Below are 23,900 nucleotides of genomic sequence, written 5' to 3' on the forward strand. Positions count from 1 at the left end.
GAGTCCATGTTCCCAGTGAGAATGTGGACCCATGAGGCAGGACTCCTGATTGATCAGTTCCCCTCTCTCTCCCTCAGCTTACGTGTCAGTAAAATGGGGTGATGATATTCACCTACTTTACCAGGTGGGGGGCGTTGTGAAGCCTAACTAATATTTGCACAGAGCTTTGAGCTCGCCTGCTGGGAAGTGCCACTGTATGTTCACTATATACTGTCCAAATAACCCACCACCCCGTGTGTCCTTGCAGCAGCTGGGATCAAGCTAACCATCCCCAGATGCAAACATCTGCACACGCATTCTCAGTGGAAGCTCCTTGATTCTGCTGGTCTGACAGAGCTGGAGTGTATTGTATTGAAGATGTAGTGCAAAGTGGAGAGGAACCAGAGGGAGTCAGAGAGTGATTTTTTTTTTTGTTTGAACACTGTTTATAAAATACAGTGCATTAAATGAAGCATGTGCTCCCTGAGCTACTGGCATCAGGCATATTTTGTAAATTAAAAAATAAATGGACCCATAACTCTTAAGTGCCAAGTGGTTTTAGCCTCAGCAGGAACTGCAAAAACCTACCGGCACTTTTACAGCATTTTGTTGGGGATCCAGGAGACCAAACAGCTACGCGCCCTCGGTCTGAAACTGCTGCTTGGGGAATACCTCGTGCCATCTGGCTGAGAGCACTTGGATGAGAGACAAGCTTGGTGAAAAGACTTGGGAGCTTTTATTGACTGTAGACAATGTACTTTGATCAAGAGTCTTTCAATGTTTTTCTTTCTTGTCCCTGCTGGAATCAAAACTATATAGATTAAGCCAGGAAGGACGTAGAGCCAGCAGCTGTTCACATTTCCTCCCCTCTCATTGATTACCCTGGTGTTCCTGAAGTGTTAGAAAACCAGTTCAAGCTTAAATCACTTCTTATGAAAGAGTTTGTCTGTACTCTGCCCTGGGCTGAAGTAACAAGGTTTTGCAATATGATAAGCAAGCCCCTCTGTATAAAATCCTCCGCATCCACAAAGCAAGCTCTCTCTTCCGATGAGAGCTGTAGGTAAAAGCAAGTAAATTACAGCTAGAGAAAGCTGTTTAGTGCAACATGTTCACCTGTTAGCCAACCTGCCATCTTAATTAAATACATTTCCTTATGTAGATCAACTTAAAGCCTCAATTGTTTTTTTGCCCAGAACATCTACAGGCCTATAGCAGCTGTTGAAGACAAATAATTTCCTCCCCTGGAGCAGCAGATAGAGACTAGATTGAAATAGTATTGTCTTTGTGTGGGTGCATTGGTCTGGAATTAAACCGTGATCCCTGATTATGGACTGATCTGCAGTTCATTGCTGGCTATTCCATTGGAAGGCTGTAATGGGTACACAGAGATGGTCTGGCATGTACAGGGGATGTGTCTAAAGCAATCACATGCTGGTGTTTTGAGCAGCAGCCAAGGTTCATTTTGTGGAAGGACAAAGAGGCCACGATTCTTGCAGTACAGATCAGTGTGGCAAGAAAGTTTGGCCTAGATGGTTTTCCTGGCATCATGCTTTTAGGACCATCAAAATGCAACTTACAATTGTGCAGAATCTGTCACCAGCCCTTTGCTGGCCTGGGGCAGTAAGAGTCCAGGCACAAGAACGGAACGCATGTCTCCTGTATGGCAGGGCAGAGCACTAGCCCCCTGGGCCTGCCCATTCCCAGCTCCGGGTCCCAGCTCTCCAATGCGCTGCTCTGAGGAGTGGGTTTCTCCTGAGACCTTGAGTCTTGCTGTGCAAAGGTACGTGAGCGCTGCCCTTGGTTAGTGCCCTGATGTGTTCAGCCCACGAGCCAAGCTCTGCCCTTGGATCTGAATGCTGGAGCTCGGCTCCCATGGTCTGCCATCTGCTGCTGAGAGCAGCACATGGAGCTGGGCTCTGAGCGGAGCCCTGGGCTGGTGGCTATGTTCACTCTAGGCAGGTGTTGGTCAATGACTGACTTAGTGTTTGGTGCTGTTTCCTTTTCTTACAGGTGTGATTCCTCCGGCCTTCTCTCCAGTCTCCTGCCATGGCTGATACTATCTTTGGTAACGGCAGCGATCAGTGGGTGTGTCCCAATGACCGGCAGCTGGCGCTGAGAGCCAAGTGAGTGCTTCCTGCTGTTTCCCCTCTCTCTGTTAACAGCAGGGGCCGCAGAGCGTGATCTCTTACAGCGTTCACTGTTGCCTTCCAGGCTGATTCTCAGGCTGTGGGTCTGGGGCAGAAGGGGCGGTGCTAGTTGCCTGTGAGGCAGGGCCCCCTGGATCTCAGAGCGTCCGAACTGCAAAGACAGAGCCTGTAAGGGGGGGAGGAAAGATTTCCCAGTGGTGAGAGCAGTGGTCTGGGGCCTGGGTTCAATTCCTGGCTCTCCCACAAGCTTCCTGTCTATTCCGAGGCAAGCGAGAGGGGTGTTGTAAGGATCCATACATTCAAGGCTGTCAGGCACTCAGATACTATGGTGCATAGATAAGCCAAAACCCAGTTTATTATTGGCCATGTGAGAGGAACCCAATGGAAACCCCCCACAATCCATCCCTCCAAACTGGCTTCCCTTGCCAGGCCTGTGAGGTTTTTCATTCACCAGACTGACTTGCACGCTGCCCAGGGCTGGTCCACACACAAACTGGAACCGTCTTGTGTTCTTCCCGTGCAAGTCTGAGTGTGGGATTAGCACATGAAAACCAGAGCTGTTCAGTGGACATCAGACACTTCCATTCTGAACAACTGCTGCCCACTGACACACTTGCAGCCAAGTAGCTAACGGGGTGGATCAAAACCCGGTTAGTTACATTGGTTCTGGTTTGTGGGCAGCCCAAGCCCTAGCTCTCATTCCACACCCTGGAGAGGGTTCCCAGCCTGCCCAGCTCGTGAAAGGGTCATGCCCTGTCTCTTTACCTGATCTAGAGACTAGGGGAGAGCTAGGTCTCTCCACACCCACAGCTGTGGCTGCTTTTCAGACCCGGCATGGGGCTTGGGCAGGAGTGGGAGAGGAGAGGTCTCTCCTGCTCCCTGTGAGACCTGAGCTTCCTCGGAGTTGATGGCTTTGCTCCTGTGCTGAGGAGGGCACGTAATAACATCCTGCATCACTCCTGTCGCTCCTTCCTGCCTGAAGGGACTGAATGTGCTCTAAAACCTGAAACTGATCCACAAGCTGTGCAGTGATCAGAGCATCACTGCAGCGCAGCCCCCCCGTGGGTGAAATGGGGCAGCTGCTTAAGAGGTAACATGCACTGCAGTGGATAACTTGGAGTAGGCTGTACCCCACTGACTCTGCCAGGCGCGTTTAGACAGAATGTAACGGCCTGGATTGACTCCTGCTCTGGTGAAGTGTGCCAAGGTACTATTAACGACCACCGGGAGTTGTACATCTGCCTCATAAGACAGCCTGTAGCAGCAGGCCTGGGCCTTGGTGTGTTACTAAGTCAAAAAGGGGGCACCAGCTAGTGGCTTGCCTGCCCCACTGAGAGCAGTACCTATCTGCCCCAGCCAGTCTCCCATCCAAGTAATGACCTGACCTGACCCTGCTTAGCTTGTGAAGTCTGCCAGGACCCACAGTGCAGGGTTTTCCTCAAAGCCGCTGCACTGCTCCAGGTGTTATAGTCACAATGCAGCTGCCTTGCTGGAGGCCAACTATGTCATTTGGCTTCCCTGAGGACAGCCACAGGAATCGCTGCTTGGATGCCTCTTGAGGTGCAGCCCTGTGTTCGGATGCTGTCTGGAGTTTCCTTCCTGTGCAATAGCTTGCAACCCCCACCCTCCTTTGAGTTCCCACCACCAACCCTATATTTAATAAGCAAAGTTGGTGGATGCAAAAGCCAGTCCTAGCAGCGCCCCATCTATAATTCATGGCCTCCCCCAGCTGGCGCCTGCTCTTTTGTTTGGAGGCACATGTCATTTGATCTTGTTTTCTCCCTCAAGTCAGATTGCTGGCGGGGAGGGGACTGGGATAAGTCAGTGGCTTGAATTGTATTTGTTCTAGCTGCTTTCCTCTGGCAGCAGCCTGTGCCCTGTTGCCCCCAGTCCTGCTCCCAGCTGAACCTCCTGGGTCAGCTTCAAAGGGCTTAAAAACGTAACAGCGCCCAGCTGGACAGGACTGTGGTTGTAAGCGTTGTATGGGCAGGACAGAGCCTCCTGCAGTCACTGCTGTGGAGCTCCCCTTAGGCTCGGCTATCTGGCACTGAGCCGCATGTTATCATGGTGCTCTGTGCTGCTCGAGCATATCTAAGGTCATTTAGTGGTCTCAGAACCCTTTACTAATGCTAGTGAGTTAGGCCTGTAAGCCTGTGAGATGTAGGAGAATTAAACCATTTGACAGAGAGGAGAAACAGGCATCCCCCAGGTCACCTCGCAGGTCAGTGGCTGAGCTGGGGATGAACTCCCAGGCCAATGGTTCCAAAAGTGCCTAATAATGTTGGGTGCCCAGCATGAGATGCCTTAAAGGGGCCTGTCAGTGTGTGGGGGGGAGGGACCCCTGCTTTAACCACTAGACGGTGCTTTCTTCTCCTGCTGATGCCCCACCTGGGGTAATGACACCCAAGTGTAAAATGAAAACTAGGCCTGCTCAAAAGAAGGGGCATCCAAGGACGGGAGGAGTTAGGTCAGTGGCAGGGAATCGGTTCTCAGCCCTGGGGGGAAGGTGAAGTGTGGGACGTGAAACGGTCGTGTCGATAGATTTCTGCTTGGGACCCGGCATCTCTGCAGGCAAGTCGATGGCCGTGATTTTCTAGGCTCCCAGGTTCAGGACCTGGGGCGTGGCAGAGGATTTCTGTGCTGTTCCAGCCTTCAGTGTGACCCCGCCCACCCTGCAGGCTCCAGACTGGCTGGTCGGTGCACACAAACCAGACTGACAAGCAGAGGAAAACGCAGGTGCTGAACCCGAAGGAGCTGGAGGTCATCCTGGAGGTCATCCGCAGGGCGGAGAAGCTGGACCTTGTGGAGCAGCAGCGAATCGGGTACGGTCGCCCCGCCCAGCTAGGGACTTGCTGTTTATTTCTCCCTGGAGGAGGGCATAGGATCCATCCTAGGAAGGTGGCTCTCCAGTCCTGCTGTGCTCCAATCACCGCGCAGGCTGCGCATCAGTTCGGTCAGTGTCTCCCACACCCAGTCTGTCTAGCCCTGATTTGGGCTGGGCGAAAGGCAGGATGGGGGCTCTCTTCCTTCTCACTCCCATACTTGGAGATTGTCTAGACCAGGGGTTTGCTGTGACTACAGCCACTGGGGCAACACCTCGTGTAGCTGGGGGGTGAGCTCGTCCTGGCTACGGTAGCCACACCCATGGCTCCTACCAAGGCCTCAGGAACCCGACTGAGCTGCACAGCTGGCCAGCGTTGGGGCTGCAGTCAGAACTCCTGGGTGACAGTCTCCGGCTGCCCAGTAATTCTCTGGGGTTGTTTGCTCAGAGCAGTGAGCGTGGAGTGTTCTGGCTGGCTGACTCCATGGGAAGGGTTTGTTAGCCGGAGTCATTAACTGACTGGCACCATCCTCGTCCGTCGGTACCTTCGCCACGCCATGTTTCGTTTGACTTTTGGCTGAGTTGAAGGACTGGTCTGGCAGACGGGACAGTGTTAACCCTGCGCCTGACTGTATCAAAGCAGGCAAGTCGCGCAGGGGGAAGCCACTGGGGGCTCATTATTAAAGGGCGAGGAGAAAGGAAGACCCCTGGATCAGGCACAGCTTGTGCAAAATTCCCCCGATGCACCAAAACCTTTCCCTGGAAACTGACTTGCCTGGACCTCGGGGAGGGTGCTATTTAGCACCAGCCGCGGTGGTTTGTGTCAGTGTGCTGTAAGACCCATCATATGTGAAAGCTACTGCACAAGCATCAGATGGTAACCGCTCCCTCTTGGCTGGTGAGCTAAGGGTGGAAAGCCCTAGGTCCCTCTAAGCACCAGCCCCTGGCTTGTTAAAGCCCTCGCTGAAGTTCTTCTACTCTTTAAAGTTCTGTTATGTGGAGGCCACGGGTCACAGAATCAGCCACGATGGCTCCTTATGGCTCTGCTGTCTGTCCCAACCGCCTCACTATAGGGTCTGCGCCCCTTCCAAACAAACCTTGCTTTCCCATCGGTGCCTGGCTTGCTTTATGGGGCTCTGGTCCCAATGAGAACGTAGGTGGGTGAAAAATGGCCTTGCCTTTTCTCCCTTAGCGCACCCACATGCACGGCTGCTGCTGGTTTCTGCCGTTGATAAACTCCATTATTATTATTTTGCTCCCTGTATAAATAGAAGCACTGCTGGTGAGCTAGAGCCATAATCCTAGCTCTGTACGCCATCCACGTTCTGTAGTCAAGCTGGCAGCCCCTGCATTCCCACTCCAGCTGTTGTGGACGCCTCACATGCAAACTTTTGCTTTTTTTGCATCGAAAGCAGCCTATTTATTAATGCGAAGTCTCGCTGGTGTTCCCCATCCCGCTTGGGGTCCTGTGGCCTCAGATTTGGGCTTCCCAGCTCGGAGCCAGGCATAGGGTGGTATCTCCAGAGCTCCCACCCCTGCACTGGCAGCCCATGGTAATGTCCTAGAACCTGAGCTGTTGCCAGTGGGGTATTACCCAGCTTCCTCTGCGCCCTTCATTTTGGGCTGGGTTGTTTTCCTGTAGGAGCCCTGCTTTCCGACATATGCATTTAAAGCCCATCTGCGTCCCAAAGGCAGGAAGCCTTTGCTCCGTGCTGCAAGCTGAAGGCCATACAACCCGTGTGATGCTGCCCCATTAGCCACCCTTCGTTAGAATGCTGAAACATCCCCTGCATGCACTGTGAACATAACTTCTTGCTCTGCACTCACTGGCCGAGCCAGGGATACAACATGGCTGTCCCCAGTATGTTTATATTGTGTTACCTGGGTGTTGTTGTTTCCATTTTGCAGATGGGTAAACTGAGTCATGGGGATTAAGTGATTTGCTCAAAGCCGCACGAAGAGGGGTGGTGGGCGTGGGCCAGGAACAGAACCCAGGTGTCCAGATCTAACCACTAGCCCATGCTCCTCCCTGCAGAGTCTGCCTCACTGCAGTAATTCCAAAGGAATCTCTTCTAATCTCTGCTCCCCTACAGGCGCCTGGTGGAGCGGCTGGAAAACATGAGGAAGAACGTGATGGGGAATGGGCTGTCTCAGTGCTTACTCTGTGGCGAGCTGTTGGGGCTGCTGGGGACCACATCGGTCTTCTGTCAGGACTGCAAAAAGGTGAGCTTCCCGGCATCTTGTTTTCCTATAAATACCCAGGAGGCTAATCCATCTCAGGTCGATCTTGCCGGGGTGGGGGTGGGGACTGGCTGGACAGCATTTAACTCTGGTGTGCTTTGTAATAAACCCCCAGAGTATCTGGTCCCTGCCCAGTCCTTAATATCACGTTAAGTGTCTCATTCCCCCAAGATCCCAAAAAAGCTTTACAAGCTCTGTGTCTAGAACCCCAATGAACTGCAGCCACCTCTGGGGTGGAAGGCATCAGTCAGGCAAACAGTGGGCTTGCACATTGAGGGGCGGGGGCAGCAATTATGCTTAATGAGGAACTCTCACAGGAAGCTCCATGCGCCTCATTATCGAGGTCTTGTCCGAACGTCCGCCCAGTAACTGCAGGGTGCTCAGTTTCTCTACCTCAGAGGTCTGAAGGTTCAGATCCACCCTTTTGGAACTAGTTATTTCAGGGCTCATATGTAGTCCCCTGAACCATCCCCCTGGCTAGTGCATGGTTAAACCTTGCTGCAAGGTTACAGCATGTTGCTGTCCCAGTGACATCCGTGCTATTTGAAATAGGTGGCGGGCTTCAGTTTGCAGGGTTTTTGCTGCAATGCAATGTTTCGATGGGAGACCACTGCTTGTCCAGACTCCAGCAACCAAGGGGTTAAGCCGGAGAGCTGCGGAGATGACAATCTCCAAGGCAACCACCACCTCCTCTGAGAGCCTCTGCTGGGATGTTGCTTTTTTCATACATTTGAAACTCATCTTGCCCTGGGAGAAATCTCCCTTTTCCATAGTTCTGCCTCAGTGACATGCACAGGGAAGCATGAGCATAGGTGCAAGGCTTGGAGCAGGGTGGGGAGCAGCGTGTCTGTTCAGGGCCCAGCTCAGCCTTGCAAGGAGGCTGAAGGGAGCCGCCCACATTGGCAATATCCCCTCTGGGTAGCAGTGGCTACAGTGAGGCCTGTGGGGCAGCTGGAGCTGCCCCATGGACCCCAGTCCCACCACCACAAGGGAGGTGGCCTCATGGAGCCCACAGCATGCAACCCAGCAGTCCTCTCCGATAAAGATGGAGTATTGCATGCTGGGACCTGTAGTCTCAATGGCTGTACCATCCCATTAAGCTGGCTGCTCAGATCACGGGGAGAGCACTGGGTGGAGGGACAGTAATCTGTGTGGACCACGTATCTGTACTATGCTAACTGTGTCTGCAGTCTGTGGTATCTCGGGCTCTCGGTAGGCTGGAAAGACGGCCCTGCATCGGGCAGCATCTGGGCTCCTGCTGCTGTTGGGTTCTGTGGAGCGAGGGGCTCAGAGTCGTTATTCATGAATGTCAATGCACATTTACCGCATGTCAGTGCTGAAATTCCCGGAGCCCTCTTCATGTTCACTTTGGTGTCGGCGGCAGAGCTCGCTAGGCAGCACCCGCGCTGGCTTGGGATGGGATAACTCGGACCTCTGAGTGTGCTCTGCCACGCTGAGCAAACTTAGGGTGTGGCAGTGTGTTTGGGACTGTTACGAAGTGCCTGTGTCCCGGCTGGACGCTCGCCAAGCTGCTGTGCTTGGGACCCACCCATGAGATCTGTGTGCTCTTGGTCTTCCTTTGGCCTGGGCAGGTTCCAATGCGGTCTCTCTGGTCCCGCTGGCGCACCCCAGGGCACAGACTCTTTGTTACCCCTTCATGGAAGTGGGACCTCACAGTCCAGCTGCCCGAGGCCCCAGGACCAGTGCAGACCCCCTAAGACACGCCAGTAGCTTAAGCTCACCCTGTTGCAGAGCTCCGGCCTTGTGGGTGCCCTGGGTTACTGTTCCTCTCTCTAGGGACATGTGATATTTGAAGCACAGGACATGCAGGCTTTGCAAAGGTTTCCAGCACAGTTACCCTTTTCTTTAGACAGCACACAGGCTATGCCAAGTTGTACCCACATGCCCTTCCCTGCCTCAGTTTCCTCACCACTCCTGAGGGATTCGATCAGAGCCCTCTAGGGTGTCCAGGATCCCCCTCCTGTACATGGCTTCTCCCCCAAATGTCCACCCTTGGATCACCTGACAAACAAACAGGCTAGCTGTTGCTTAGTTACCAGCCCAGTTGGACAGAACTGGTTTCCTTGTTTTGGCCATCTTCTTTAGCATACCCATTGTATTGCCCTGTTCGATCTAGGCCGAATGTCAGTAGTCCACTCACCCAATCCAGGTGCCACTGCTCTGCCTCCTTAGCACAAGGAGCATGAAACAAGAACTCAGTAAAGTCCTAAGACATAAGGAAGGATACAGAGAGTTAATAAAATCAAACTGGAATTCAGAAGGTATACGTAGACTGATTTCCCAACTGGTCGCCGCAGTGTTGGGGTGAGTGTGTGCAAATATGTGAACCACCAGGCCCAGATTATTTCAGAGAGATCCTCAACTCAGAACACAGGCGGAAGGAAGGAGAGAATCCCCCTAGAAGATGTAATGAAGGAGGCACCTGCACGGTGGAGGTGGTCCCTGAGCTGAAGCACAGAGATGGGGCAAACTGGGTGGTCTGAGCAACTGCCCTTGGTGGAGCAGAGGGCAAAGGTCACTCGGGTAGCTTGGACACAAATCCTGCGAGACTCTCAGTTGTTTGTAGGGAGGTAAGGGCTGGTGCACAGGAGACTGCTCTTTATTTCCTTCATTTCAAGCGAGGGAGAATTACAGGACATGCTGTGCTCCCCGCCCTCTTCCCCTGGAAATCCTGCTTTCAGCACATCCACAACCAGCTAGGTTAGAACCGCAGGGAAACATCCGTTTACTGGGGCATTTTCTGGTCCCCCTTCCAGTGAGTCCCACATGCTGAGGATGGGGCAGAGGGTGGCATGAACTGTCCCTCAGCTTCCCCCTCTGTGAAATAGGGTTAATAACGTTACCTTCCCTGCAGGGCGCATGGGTGTGTTGGGAACCCTAAAGCACCTTGAGAGCCTTGCATGGTAGGCCTGTCCAAGGGCAAACTTATTTGTTTTTTCCAGACGATGATTCCCCGTTAGCCAGGAATTCATGGGACACGGATTGGAGAAGGTCAGCTGGAATTCAGGGAAGAACTCTGCTATCTAGTGAATTTCACAACTGCTGTATGGTGATAGGAACCTTTTGCTGTGAGGACTCCTGAGGCTTTGAGAACACTGGGTGCCACTTGTTTGAGGACTTATGGGTTGGTTTCTTTTACTCCCCTTTCAGCAGCGTGGTGGGGGTGGGTAGTGACCAGGCATGATGTACTGCAGACTCGTAAGCCTCAGCAGGTAGAAAGATGCAACATAACTTCATGCTTCCTCCCGCCTTCCCCTAAGGAGAAATCGGTCACGTGTTCCATGTTTTGTGCAATAAGCAGTGACTTGTCAGGGGATTATGGACTTCTGAAGTTCATAATTTTCTTGCTAATGCTGCCATCTCATTGGAATCCCAACACCCTCCACATGTAGTTCAATAACAGGAATTTTGGTAATGAATGCAACATAATGCATACGAAACAGAGCAATGAATACATCTTAAGTGAGTTGCCTCTGCAAAATATAGAGGCTTCCAGCCCTTTGAATCCTGTGGGTTTTCTTGCTCCTACCTTCTGGTTTAGAATTTGAAGTTAAAATAATTTTTGCTTTTCAATATTAAAAAGATTATTTATTATTTTAGAAATAAATACAACACAACTAGTGTGAAATCAGCGTAGCATTTAAATGCAGAGGCTACATGCAGCAATAACAGCAATTACACACAGTCTGATATTCCACTTACTGAGGATGTGTCAGTAATGACTATTGTAAACATATCATAAATATAAACCTGTAATAAATAGGTGAAGAAGAAAGAGTCTGGCATTTCAGCTAATGAATGACAGTTTTGGGGTTTTTTTTAAGTGTCTGCAAATCCACATATCTATTTATGTGAGGCTTTCTTCAGAACCTGACAGTGAGGTTTTGGGGATAAGATTCCAGTTTTCCAGCAAGTCTGAGAAAAACAAAACAAAACAAAAAACCCGAACCTCCAGTGTGTTAAAATATGGAGTTAAAATTGAATAAAAGTTCTGCAAATCTCCACTAGGGGGAGCATTTGAATGCATTATTCCATGTGGCGTTTTAAACTTGCCAGTGTATTAAAGGCTGAGTTTGAATCAGTCTTCAGAGAGAGAAGGAGGTTGGGGTGCAGTGGAACGGGCAGCAGGTAATGACTGCACACTCTGCTGCTTGAATCTACTGTCCCTGTCAGTTTGTGCAGCAAGGCATTGAGTCCTGACAGCCCCATTCCAAGTGGGGACAGCCAGTTGCTGGTTATTTCACACCAGAGGGGAGGGATGAGAATTGGGGAGAAACAAAGAACAGCATCTCTGTGGAATTGTTTAGTGCTTCCTCCAGCTAATACCCGCCCCCCATGTCGGCTGGCCGGCCATGCAGAGCACAGCATACAGGGCACAGTTGTTTGTTCCCTCCATTGTGGGCGGCCCCGGTACCTTGTTCTGGAACCATGAAGTGGAGTTTGGTCTCTCGGGCCTCAGCTGACTCTGCCCACACGGGGCTGCATTTGCATGCTGGTTGGGTGATGCTGCTGGAGCGATGCCGGCAGAGCTGCCTCCAGCCTGTATTATGAGCCACATTGTGAACAGAAGGGGACTCAGCGAAGAGGGAGGCGAGGCCATGCGGTTTTCATCCCCCTGAAGTGTCGGAGATGCCCTGTCCCAAACTAGCTGGCAGTGAGATCGGAGTCCCGGGCAGAGGGCAAGATAGGACCGTCAGCGATGTTCCCATCACCTGATGCACTGCAAGGCTCTTTGTCAGCCTCCTGGATATATTTTTACTACTCTGGTATCCGTCGTGGAGTTGGGGTATGCTCTGATTTCCATGTCCACGTGGTGATGGGTCCATTAGGAGCCATTCATGGACACCATATTGTGGGAGCCGGAGTTTACATTTGCACAGCTGACCGTGCTTGGGTTGGGGTGAGGGGTTAGGCAATTAGAAATGGAGCAACTACTGCCTGCTCTGCCTTAAGGTTTTGAGGGGTGCATCTCTCCTGTGGGGGCCAGGGGCCTGTTCTGATGTGTGCCTTCAGAGGTGAATGGATGCCAGGCTTTCCGGAGGGGTGTGGTGTGGTGTGGTCACGTCTCCTCTTAGGACCTGCACTTGGACCCCACGCTCTTCACGTAGGCCATTGATCTGGCAGTGGAACCCATACTGTATTGTGAAGTGGGAGGAGCGAGCTCCATGTCCTTTGCTGAGCTAGATTTAATGGTGAGAGTGACAGACACGTGTGATTGAGGTTCCAGGCTGTTAGGCTCCATGCAGAGCCCATTTGCTTCTCCCCAGGAGTGCAGGGAACATCTATGGGGGTCACACGCTCGCACAGAGAGAACAGTGTTGTGATTCTCCAGAGTCCCTGCCAAACAAATGGTAGAGGGGCAGGGGATTGTCCGTCTGTCTGTTGTGTACATCTGTGTAGTAATGCCCTGTCGATGTAATCACCCCACCCCAGTACAAAGGCTGTGCCCCACCTAAGCTCTCGAAATAGGGCGTGAGGAGGATGTCAGCAGAGCCTAAACCTTGTCCGGGCTCCTTGTGCGGGGGTGAATTTCACACGGGGAGAAGAAAACTGCCTTTGTGCAACATCTTCATGAGCAGGAGGTTTGCCCTGTTCAGATTGCGAGCTGCATATCACAGTGCACTGAAATACACGTGGTACTGAGGGCTTGGGTGGCTTATGCGGTTGGAAATGGGACAGGGAGCTGTTCCCCATTACACCAACTCAGAACCAGAGCCTCACAGACTGTAGGGCCAGAAGGGGCCATCACAATCTTTTAGTCTGACCTCCTGCATGTCGCAGGCCACAGAATCTCGCTCACCCACTCCTGTAATAGAGCCCTAACCTCTGGCTGAGTTACTGAAGTCCTCAAATCTTGATGTAAAGACTTCAGGTTACAGAGACTGTACCGTTTACACTCTGCCAATCTGACGCAGGGGGAAATTCTTGCCCACCCCAAATATGGTGATCAGTTAGACCTGGAGCGTGTGGGCAAGACCCACCAGCCAGGTAGCTGGGAAAGAATTCTCTGTAGTAGCTCAGAGCCCTCCCATCTAGTGTCCCATCACCAGCCATTGGAGATATTTGCTTATGGCAGTCACTCGCTTAAAGCCATCCAAGCTTGGTAGTGACTGTCTGATGGCCTGCAGTGTAGCAGTTGCAGATGCTCATTTTTAGTGGGGTATTGTAAACATCCCCTGGGGATTCAGAGACCCAGAGTGATTGCGTCTTGGATGTGGCCGCTCAGTGAGTTGGTGGCAGAGCCAGGGTTAAAGCTCAGGAGCACAGCCTCCGGACTACACTGACCAAAATAGTTGGTCTTTAGGCTTGTACCCGGTGGAACAGGTGTCTGCGTGCCAAAACCACCAGCATAAGTGGCATCGGTCACCCCGTTAGCTCAGTCCCAGCAGAGAGGCCAAGAATTGAATGAGACATGGAGACTGAATGTGCATCCCTGGAGCTGGTCCCAGTGGGGCAGATCAGAGGAATATGTAAAATCCCAACTGGGGGCTTTAATTCCTCTTTGCTGTAAACAAGATGTCACTCTCCTAGGCCCTTGGGTGAGTGGCTTTTGCTGTGATGTCCAAAGAGGCTCAAAGACTCCATCCCATTCCTCATTCAAGCTGTACGCCAAGACTGATGTACATCAGCTTTGTTATAGAATATTAGATGATTCAAGCTATAAATGACTTGTTATGCCAGTGGAGACATGGAAGTTCCCTTGTACAGGAACAGATTCCATAAAATGCTATTCAGGTGTTGTCTCCAGGAAATACACCTGTTTGTATGGTCTGCTCCATTTCCAGCTCAGCAGAGAATCAATAACTGCCCAGCCACTTTCTGAAAGGGACACTGTCAGGTTAAAAATCACATAGGGAGGGTGGGGTTCTTTTACCTGACTCACTCAAATTGAAAGAATTTTAAAACTCTAATAGTTTTTCTCTATTAAAATTTTATATTGCAGTGAAAATGGATGAGATCATTTCATTTGTGTTTCTTGTCAGTTTCAGTGCTGCTATGTTTGGGTCTTAGAGTTTGTAGGGAAATGATTACTTCATTTGGGGATCATTTAAAAAAAAAAAACCCAACAACTTGGGAAATATTTCTGTGGGTCTCAGGTTTCGTTTAAATGTTACACCTGATTCTCCTTCGGCCCTGCTATAAATTAGGAGTAACACAACTGGAAGCAGTGGGGCAGATTCTCCTCTCACTGATTCCAGTGTAGATCAGGAGTGACTCCCCTGGGATCACTAGTTACGCTGGTGTAAATGAAAGGAGAAGCAAAATCATTGTTTTTGCAGAACCTAAATTCTGGGGTGAAACTTGCCCCGGCACAGACCCTTTGAAGTGGCGTTGTGAGGAGTCGGAGTGAGGAAGCTATTGACGTTGTCCTGTGTCCTTCTCTTTCTCTCTCCTTATTTTCAGAAAGTCTGCACCAAATGCGGAATTGAAAGTCTCGGGACCCAGAAACGCCCTCTCTGGCTGTGCAAAATCTGCAGTGAACAAAGAGAGGTAAAGAGCCACAAAGGAGAGCGGTGCCTTTCCCCAATGTAAATCTGTGTAAGAAATACATGCCTGGTGCCAGAAACTCGTGCTGTGCCTCCAAGAGAGGGCGAGGGAGCGTGGGGCTGGACTTGCGATGCTAAGCTCACGGTCAGGTTAGCCTGGCAGAGAGACACTGAGGCGAGAGGTCTAGCTTCTGAGGGAGATGGGTGGAGTGGTGGTGGTGGATCTCTTAATGCTTCCTGTCTGGTGAGTCATTGGTCATAGGAGACACGTAGCATGGTCTGGTGGGTAGGGCACTGGACTGGAAGTCGGGCGATGTGGGTTCTGTTCCCTGCCTTTCCACTGGTTTTCTGTAGCCAGTGTAAACAAGACTACCACTTTGCACGGTGCTGGCCCTCGAGTAGCAGTAGAGAAAACCTATCACATAGCTGTAGTGGTATTTGTCCTTCCTGTTCCAGAGCAAAAGCACTGTAATTTCCACCTTGGGGCTTCGTGTTGCAGAGTCCTAGTCTGCTTCCATGATTATTTAATGTCTGGCATCCCCCAACTATGGGCCTCACCCAGAGCCCATTGAAGTTTATGGGAATCTTTCCATTGGTTTCAGATCTGACCCTCTGTCTATCAAGTGCCTGTCACTATGGTATCTAAGCGTCTACACTATGAAACCCAGCCAATGCGTCCCTTCTTTTCACCTGCTTAGCACTCCGGGGTGTCTACACCGCAGTCAGAGGTGTGACTGCAGCACGTGTAGACATACCCAAGCTAAGCTATGATCTAGCTAGTTCCAGTAATAGCAGTGAAGCTGCAGCAGGGTAGGATAGTCGCTCAAATACATACCCAGGCTCCCAGGTGGGCGTGTACAGCCAATCCTGCCACCCTGGCTGCTATCGTTATTTGAGCTAGCTGGATTGAATCTAGTCTAGCTATGTCTATTTGTGCGGAAGTCACACCTCTCTTTGCAGTGTAGACATCCCCTTAGTTGCTGAAGCTTGTATGGCAGTTTCAGAAGCATCAAACTGCATCTAGTTCTTGGGGGATCTTCGCCCCAGCCATCTCTAGAATCTGTTTGGCTCTGAGTGAGGCGTTTGGGGTGCAAAGTCTCTGCCGACAGCTCTTCCAGAGGTTGCCTTGTTTGCACAGATCAGAATAGGGCCTCTTAAACTGCAACAACTAACCCCAAAAAGTGTAGATGGAAACTTTGAAACATGGAGCTGTGTCTGATAGGTGAAGATGCCCCAGTGTGGCAAATTGCAGAACTAACTAGGTCCAAGAAAACCCTTCTCGCAGTCATTTGGCTGCTGCGAAATTGTGTGTACCTAGATTTGAAATGGAAAAGTGGTTTCTGTGCGGGTGTAATTGGCAAGCTCACATTTAGCTCCAGCTCATGTCCGTGGGTGCCCTGTGGGTATAATTCTGGGTTCACAACAGGAAGGCCGTGCTGGGTGATGAGCCTCTAGTGATCTCCAGGGAGGTAATTCTCATGTTCTGTACCCCAGACTCAGGTGCAGGTTTGTAACGTAAGGCAAGGCAAGGCATGCTTTGTGCTCTACAGAGAGCTGGGGGCTGGAGCTGGACTGAAATCGGTCTCGGGCTTTACCCTCTCTCTTTCTCGTGCATTATCTTTTCCCATCTCAGTTTAATTGCCTTTTTAAAAATTCTTTATATCAAAATAATAAAAGCTGTGATCACTAGACAGAAAAGAACGTTAAAATGTCCAGTAATAAGTGTTATGTGTGCCCAGCATGCCAGGTGACGATAACCTTCAGAGCTTTCTCTGTAGCTGAAACCACAGCTCCAACCAAAGTGCTGCTCTGTCTAATGAAAACTGATGGAACCTTTCTTCTTAGACCAGCAGTAAAATAGCCTTATCTCTTCCTCTCTCTCTCCCCCCTCCCCCCCGGAATTCTGTCTCTTCGGTTTATTTTCGTGTTGCTCTTGACAGAAAAGTACTGGCTTGGGCAACCTTGGACAGCAAAGTGCCGGAACAGATAGTGACACAGCAAAGAGCACTGGAGGGGGACTCAGGAGCTCTGGGCTGCTGCTGGGTGATCGCTGGCAAATCACATCACTGTTCTGTGCCTCAGTTTCCCCATCTGTAAAATGGGGACGATGATACTGACCTTTGTAAAGTGCTTTGAGATCTACTGATGAAAAGTGCCTTGGGCTACCAACCCATTTTGCGATATTCCTCCCCTGCCTCGAAAAGCAAAGGAATTAGGGAAAAATCTAATGCCCAGAAAACAAGTCCTTCCTCACTGCTTTATTGGGACTGCAGTGAGAGTGGCGCTGTGGCAAGCAGGCTCCTGCAGTTGGCAGTGCTGGGGTTGTGCCTAGCATGTGCCATGCCGGAGCCAGTCGTAGAAGGTGGCTCAGAGCCCATCTCTGAGATAGCCGGGGCCCTGCCAGGCAGCACCTTCAAGGTCAGCCCCAGGATTCGGAGCTGGGCCAGCTCTTAGACTGGCACGCCGAGCCCTGGTGCAGAATCCTGTCTCTCTGGATGCCTGGCCTGACGGGTGCTCCCCCAGCAGGGGTGTTGCTGTGGCCTCCACGGAGGAATGCAAATAGACTGATTACTGCAATTCACTCCATCTGAGCAGTGTAACAAGGAACAAGAGACAGGCTGGACAGCGAGCTGTGTGTGTTGTTGAAAGGGCTCAATGGAGCTCGTTTTGCTGCCTTTTGTTTTGTTTGGCTGACTCCCTGCTCCTTTGCTGGATTCTCTGTGTATCCTCGCCCTCGGGTACTGGTGAGCTCTGGTACTGGTGAACACTGGCCCCCGTTTAGCTGTGGGGGGAGCATTAGCCCTGGTCTACACTCAACAATGCCCCCAGTCAGCTGTTGGTGTAGCAGCACCATCACTGGGCCCAGGTGTGGACCACGGCAAGCTGGGGTTTGCATTAACTCAGTCAGTGCCTTTGCTGAAGGGACAGCTCCAGAATAGCTGCACTGATTGCTCAACAGGAGGTGTAGCAAAACCTTGACCTAGACAAGGTGCCTGTGGCTCCCTGTGTTTTAGCGCTGTGTTGTCTGGTGCTGCTATGAGCAGGTTAGATCATAGAATCCTAGAATATCAGGGTTGGAAGGGACCTCAGGAGGTCATCTAGTCCAACCCCCTGCTCAAAGCAGGACCAATTCCCAACTGAATCATCCCAGCCAGGGCTTTGTCAAGCCGGGCCTTAAAAACCTCCAAGGAAGGAGATTCCACCACCTCCCTAGGTAACCCATTCCAGTGCTTCACCACCCTCCTAGTGAAAAAGTTTTTCCTAATATCCAACCTAGACCTCTCCCACTGCAACTTGAGACCATTGCTCCTTGTTCTGTCATCTGCCACCACTGAGAACAGCCGAGCTCCATCCTCTTTGGAACCCTCCTTCAGGTAGTTGAAGGCTGCTATCAAATCCCCCCTCATTCTTCTCTTCTGCAGACTAAACAATCCCAGTTCCCTCAGCCTCTCGTCATAAGTCATGTGCCCCAGCCCCCTGATCATTTTCGTTGCCCTCCGCTGGACTCCCTCCAATTTATCCACATCCTTTCTGTAGTGGGGGGCCCAAAATTGGACACAGTACATCAGATGTGGCCTCACCAGTGCTGAATAGAGGGGAATAATCACTTCCCTTGATCTGCTGGCAGTGCTCCTACTAATGCAGCCCAATATACTGTTAGCCTTCTTGGCAACAAGGGCACACTGTTGACTCATATCCAGCTTCTCGTCCACTGTAATCTCCAGGTCCTTTTCTGCAGAACTGCCGCTTAGCCAGTCGGTCCCCAGGCTGTAGCAGTACATGGGATTCTTCTGTCCTAAGTGCAGGACTCTGCACTTGTCCTTGTTGAACCTCATCAGATTTCTTTTAGCCAATCCTCCAATTTGTCTAGGTCATTCTGGACCCTATCCCTACCCTCCAGTGTATCTACTTCTCCCCCCATCTTAGTGTCATCTGCAAACTTGCTGAGGGTGCAATCCATCCCATCATCCAGACCATTAATGAAGATGTTGAACAAAACTGGCCCTAGGACCGACCCTTGGGGCACTCTGCTAGACATCGAGCCGTTGATGACTACCCGTTGAGCCCAATGATCTAGCCAGCTTTCTATCCACCTTATAGTCCATTCATCCAATCCATACTTTTTTAACTTGCTGGCAAGAATACTGTGGGAGATGGTATCAAAAGCTTGGCTAATATCAAGATATATCACGTGCACCGCTTTCCCCATATCCACAGCGCCAGTTATCTCATCATAGAAAGCAATCAGGTTCGTCAGGCGTGACTTGCCCTTGGTGAATCCATGTTGACTGTTCCTGATCACCTTCCTCTCCTCCAAGTGCTTCAAAATGGATTCCTTGAGGACCTGCTCCATGATTTTTCCAGGGACTGAGGTGAGGCTGACCGGTCTGTAGTTCCCTGGATTCTCTTTCTTCCCTTTTTTAAAGATGGGTACTATATTTGCCTTTTTCCAATCGTCTGGGACCTTCCCCGATTGCCACAAATTTTCAAAGATAATGGCCAATGGCTCTGCAATCACATCAGCCAACTCCCTCAGCATCCTCGGAAGCATTAGATCCAGACCCATGGACTTGTGCATGTCCAACTTTTCTAAATAGTCCTTAACCTGTTCCTTCACCACTGTGGGCTGCTCACCTCTTCCCCATACTGTGCTGCCCGGTGCAGCAGTCTGGGAGCTGACCTTGTCTGTGAAGACCGAGGCACAAAAAGCATTGAGTACTTCAGCTTTTTCCACATAAGTCTCTCACTAGGTTGCCTCCCCCATTCAGTAAGATGTCCTGGTGGTAAAAACAGAGATGCCCTCTCGACACTAGCTCTTCCACTTGTGGAGCTACTTTGATGCTAGTACAGTGGTGGGAAAATGCTGGCACAAGCAAAGCCTGTGGTTCAAACCAGGGCCGTGTTGAATCACGTGCTTAACTTACAGCATTCCCGGAAATCCCAGGGAGAGTTGAGCACGTTTAACTACTTCCCCAAAGTGGAAATGCTTTCCTGACTTGGGGCTGAGCTCTGGAGCAACTGCATAGCCTTTTTATGTCAATCTGACCCAGGAGCTGTGTGAATCACCTTGATCTTGTATAAAGCGCTCCGCCCCCTCTTGCCAAGTCCTGTGCTCTAAGTGACAGCAGGACAAAACCTTAACTCCAGGCATTCCAAATGTTCCCCTTCCTGCTTTTCTCCCTCCACTGCCTAGCCATTAAAAGCCCGTTAATGCATTAGGCTGGAGTGGTGGGTTGCAGAGAAAATAAATTCTTTTACCATTGTTGTTCCCTTTTAGAAATGCACGATGATTGCTGTGTGTATCTGCGCAGAGGAGGGGACTTTCAGTCATTGCTTGCTTAGCAGCGTTCTGTTCCCAAGGCGTTTTGCAGCTTGAGAGATGCATACCATTTACCCCAAGTTCTGGTCTCTGAGCAGTCGGTTATTTATGTAGATGGGATTGGGAGGTGCGATGGCATGTGCCTCTCTGCCACTGTGCTTGGGAGGACGGTGTCTGTCAGCCTGTGGTGGCGGAAAATGCCCTTGTTTTAAATCCCTTTTGGAATGTCTTGGAGCATAGATCAGTGTCCACTCTCAACCCCCCACCACCTGGCAAAGTGGGCAAGTTCTGTCACCGCATTTTACAGACTTGTGTCCTCAGGAGACTAAACTGTTGTGTGTGCCCCTGGCAGAGAACGGGAGAGACTGAGATGGCACCGATGCCCCTGCAATGGCAGGAAATCGATTAGGTGGGCTATGCCCGGTCGATCCCGGCTAGGGTGACCAGATGTCCCGATTTTATAGGGACAGTCCTGATATTTGGGGCTTTGTCTTATATAGGTGCCTATTACCCCCCATCCCCGTCCCGATTTTTCACATTTGCTGTCTGGTCACCCTAATCCCGGCAGATGACCCGCGCCCCGTTCTGCAGAGGAAAGGGAATACACACACACCCCGTGTCCATGCCAATCTGATCCAGGGGAATATTCCTTCCAAAGGGATCAGTAGCAAGGCTGGGATGGAAGCCTGCTGCTGGGCAAGTGATAACATGGACGTTCTTAACCATCTGCCTAATGAATGGTGAGGGATTGGAGGGCTCAGGTGACAATGGGAGGTTTCTGCTTCCAGGTCATTCTAAAGCTGCTTCCTTTTCCTAATGGCTAGTGCCCAACATAGCACCATCTTCCCTTGGCACCACACCTCCCTCCCTGCTCAGCCCATTGAGAATCCTACAGATTCCTTGACATGTGTTTGGAAACTGGTTGCTTTTAAACAAAAGTCGCTGGCCCAGTAAGGACCTGAAGCTTAGTTTTGTTTATTAGCAGCATGTGGTGGTTTGTCAGCTGAGAGTTTGTTTTGGAGGCACGGGGGGGGTGTTAATTTAATGCCTGTGGCACAGCAGTGCATTGCTTCCTATACATACAACATCGGCACTTTCACGCCCATTGCCTGTGTCACGGTTCACCAAGGCAGGTCTGTAAATCCTCCCTTAGGATTCAGGAGACCCGGGGGGCTGCACATTCAGCCCCACTTTTGATTCGCCTATGAACAGTGGCTCTGGAATAAGAGCATTAACATGACCTTTCATGCACCCAAGGTGGTTGAAGGCCAGAGCCATGGAATTAGCAGTGGGTCCAAAACTGTCTTCCAGATGGATGCTTGCCAGTGCACAGAGGTGGGTTCCATAGAAGGCTTTTTGCTGTAACTGAGCAGAAGACACTGAGAAGTTAATGGAAATGGAAGCTTTGCTCTCTGCTGCTGATTGCTTCCAAGGTAATACATGGAAGTGTCCAAATTATCCATCCAGAAAGCCAGCGGTGCCTTCTTGGGTGCATGTCCTCACTACACCTGTGGCGTAGCGCAGGCAAATAGTTTCCCGTAAACCATCACCTGGTCCCAGACATGCCATAGTAACACAGAGGAGAATGGCTCTTGTGGCCCAGTGGTGGGCACGGTATTTCGGCAGTGGTGCAGCACTGCTTGCTCAGGGCAGGAGCGCGATTATGACACTGCAGCTCTGCACTTTGAGTCCGCCTCAGACCCATAAGAAGTACTGGGCTCGTGTGCACCCACGATGGTTTGCCTCACCAAGTGCTAGTACTGGATACCTGCCCTTGAATTAGCAGCCAGGTGATAGGGTGAGCCACTGGGAATGCCCTCGCAGAAGTGGGTGGGCATGGAGGCTGGGGAGGAGGGGGACACTTTGTGGGTCGGGACATCTGGGCTACAGCAGCAGACTGGGAGTCGGTGCCCCCGGTTCTGTTCCCCGCCCTGCTTCTGACTTGCTGGGTCACCTCACAGTAAGTCACTTGGTCCTGGGCATTACTGGAATCACACTCGGAGGACAGTTTACCTCAAGTCAAAGCACCTATACTAAGAAGCTTGAGGCTCCCCTGGCTGCCTAGAAAACGTCCCTGTTCTATCAGAACGAGCCTGCTCTGGCTGGCTGCTGGAATGGAGAAGCAAAACAGGTTCATTCTGTCTCTAACTCTGCTGATTCGGCCTAGAAAGCATCCCCCAGCTGCGCTGAGGAGGCCGTGTAGTTCTGCAATGGTACCTGTTTTGTCTCACTGTCTCCCTCCCTTCCTTAGCACACTGGAGCCATTCACAATGCAGGGGAGATGGTATCTGTGCTGCCACGACTGCAGTTAACTCCCCAATGGGCCTGGACCAAAAACAAGGCCCAAATAACAAAGGCTGGTATTTACATTGACTTTTAATGGGAGTTAAGTGCCCAACTCCCCTAGGCCCCATTGGAAATCCCAGACACAGTCGTTCAGAGTCCTCATTGCTCTGTTTCCTTGAAGCCTCTGCTGAGCAGGCTGCTTTGAATAGCAATAAGGAATAAGTTCCTCTGACACAGTGTCTTATTTCTGGAGAGCTGCAGTGATTAATGGATTCTGCCTGCGGCTGGTGCACTGGTGCCCCAGCCATCCAGAAGCAAAACACCATGTTCAGCAGTGCTCATTTTACTAAGGGTGGGGTGCAGAAATAACACGCATGCACTCACCCACCCATGAGGGAAAGTGCTGCAGTATTGCTGAGCAATAACATGGGCAGGTAAACTAGATGGAGCCTGGATACAGTTCCTGATAAAAGATCAGCTGTGAAATCCCCGTTCCCACCCTGCAGAATGAAGAGAGGGTTTGTGTCCCTTGCCGTGAAATGCGGTTGATCTGATCTGCATTAGGCTAGGACTGTTCTCTGGGTGACAGACAAGCAGCCCCAGCTGTGCCACTCCCCCATCCTCCCCCCGGTGTTGTTTACTGTAGCTTAGCACTCGTGATAAAGGCACTGGGCACGTTTTCCTAACAGATGCATCCAAGGCTACAGATGGATTTAAAGTGGGACCTGGATGATGTGTACAGCCCACAGTACCATCTGTAGCAATGTGGGCTCAGATAAAGGCAATCCAATCTCATGCTCCAGAGGCCGAGCTCATCACTGGGGATCCGGAAGCAAGTCTTACCCTCCACCCCTGCACCATGTGCAGCATCGCAGAACTGGCAAGGAGCATTAGCCAGAGTTGCATCTAACCTGCTTCTGAGGAGTCCCCAGACAGGAGACTGGACGGGACAGGCCCATGGACTGATCCACTCTAACAAATTCCTCTCCCCAAATGAGCATGTCTCCCTCGCCTGGTATGATAGGGCAGCTCTCCCTCTTCCATCCAGACTGGTGTCAGCAAGGGGATTGTAACAAGGCCAATTGCTAACCTAGCAGATGATGATAAAGCAGTAAGCCGCTCTCAGTGATGCCGGGGTCGTCCAGATGCACAGCCGGCACACTGGCAGAGGAACTTGTTGCGACGGCTATCAGTGGAATAAGGCCCAGGTCTTGAGGGCTCTAATCGGGGCATTTGTGGCAGTAAGTGTGGTTCCCAGAAGCCTGAGCTGTGACAACTTGAGTTGCCTGCTGTCTGGAGGCCGTCTCCATTGCTGGAAGACAGTTTGGTGTAAGAATGAAAATCTTTGTCTTGTGATTCCTTGTATCCACAGTTCTGTGGGTCTCATGATTTCCCACCCGGGGCAGGGGCAGGGCCAGGGGCTGTCTATCAACTGGCATGAAATATCCATCTTGATGTGTGGGGGAGAGGCTGCCCCAACTTGCCACAGTGCCTTTCCATGCCCATCCTGGTGGGCGAAGGGCCTTCCTTCCTGTTATTTTTCGGAGTCCCTGCATGGCCCATTAGCGCTGTACTTTGGCTGGCTTTGACTGATCCTG

The 23,900-nt window shown here is 51.1% G+C and overlaps 1 protein-coding gene across 1 annotated transcript in view; it reads left to right on the forward strand.

The window, feature by feature from the left end:
* Positions 1–2,025: 2,025 nt before the first annotated feature.
* The window catches only part of RPH3AL (rabphilin 3A like (without C2 domains)), a 56,738-nt gene continuing 34,863 nt past the window's right edge, over positions 2,026–23,900 (forward strand). Inside the window, exons 1-4 of the mRNA XM_065418345.1 lie at positions 2,026–2,102; positions 4,805–4,948; positions 7,041–7,170; positions 14,614–14,700. Of these exons, the coding sequence (XP_065274417.1) occupies positions 2,026–2,102; positions 4,805–4,948; positions 7,041–7,170; positions 14,614–14,700 (438 nt within the window). The remainder of the gene's footprint in view (positions 2,103–4,804; positions 4,949–7,040; positions 7,171–14,613; positions 14,701–23,900) is intronic.

The sequence above is a fragment of the Emys orbicularis genome, chromosome 17 (assembly GCF_028017835.1).
Source record: "Emys orbicularis isolate rEmyOrb1 chromosome 17, rEmyOrb1.hap1, whole genome shotgun sequence".
NCBI classification, from domain to species: Eukaryota; Metazoa; Chordata; order Testudines; family Emydidae; genus Emys; species Emys orbicularis.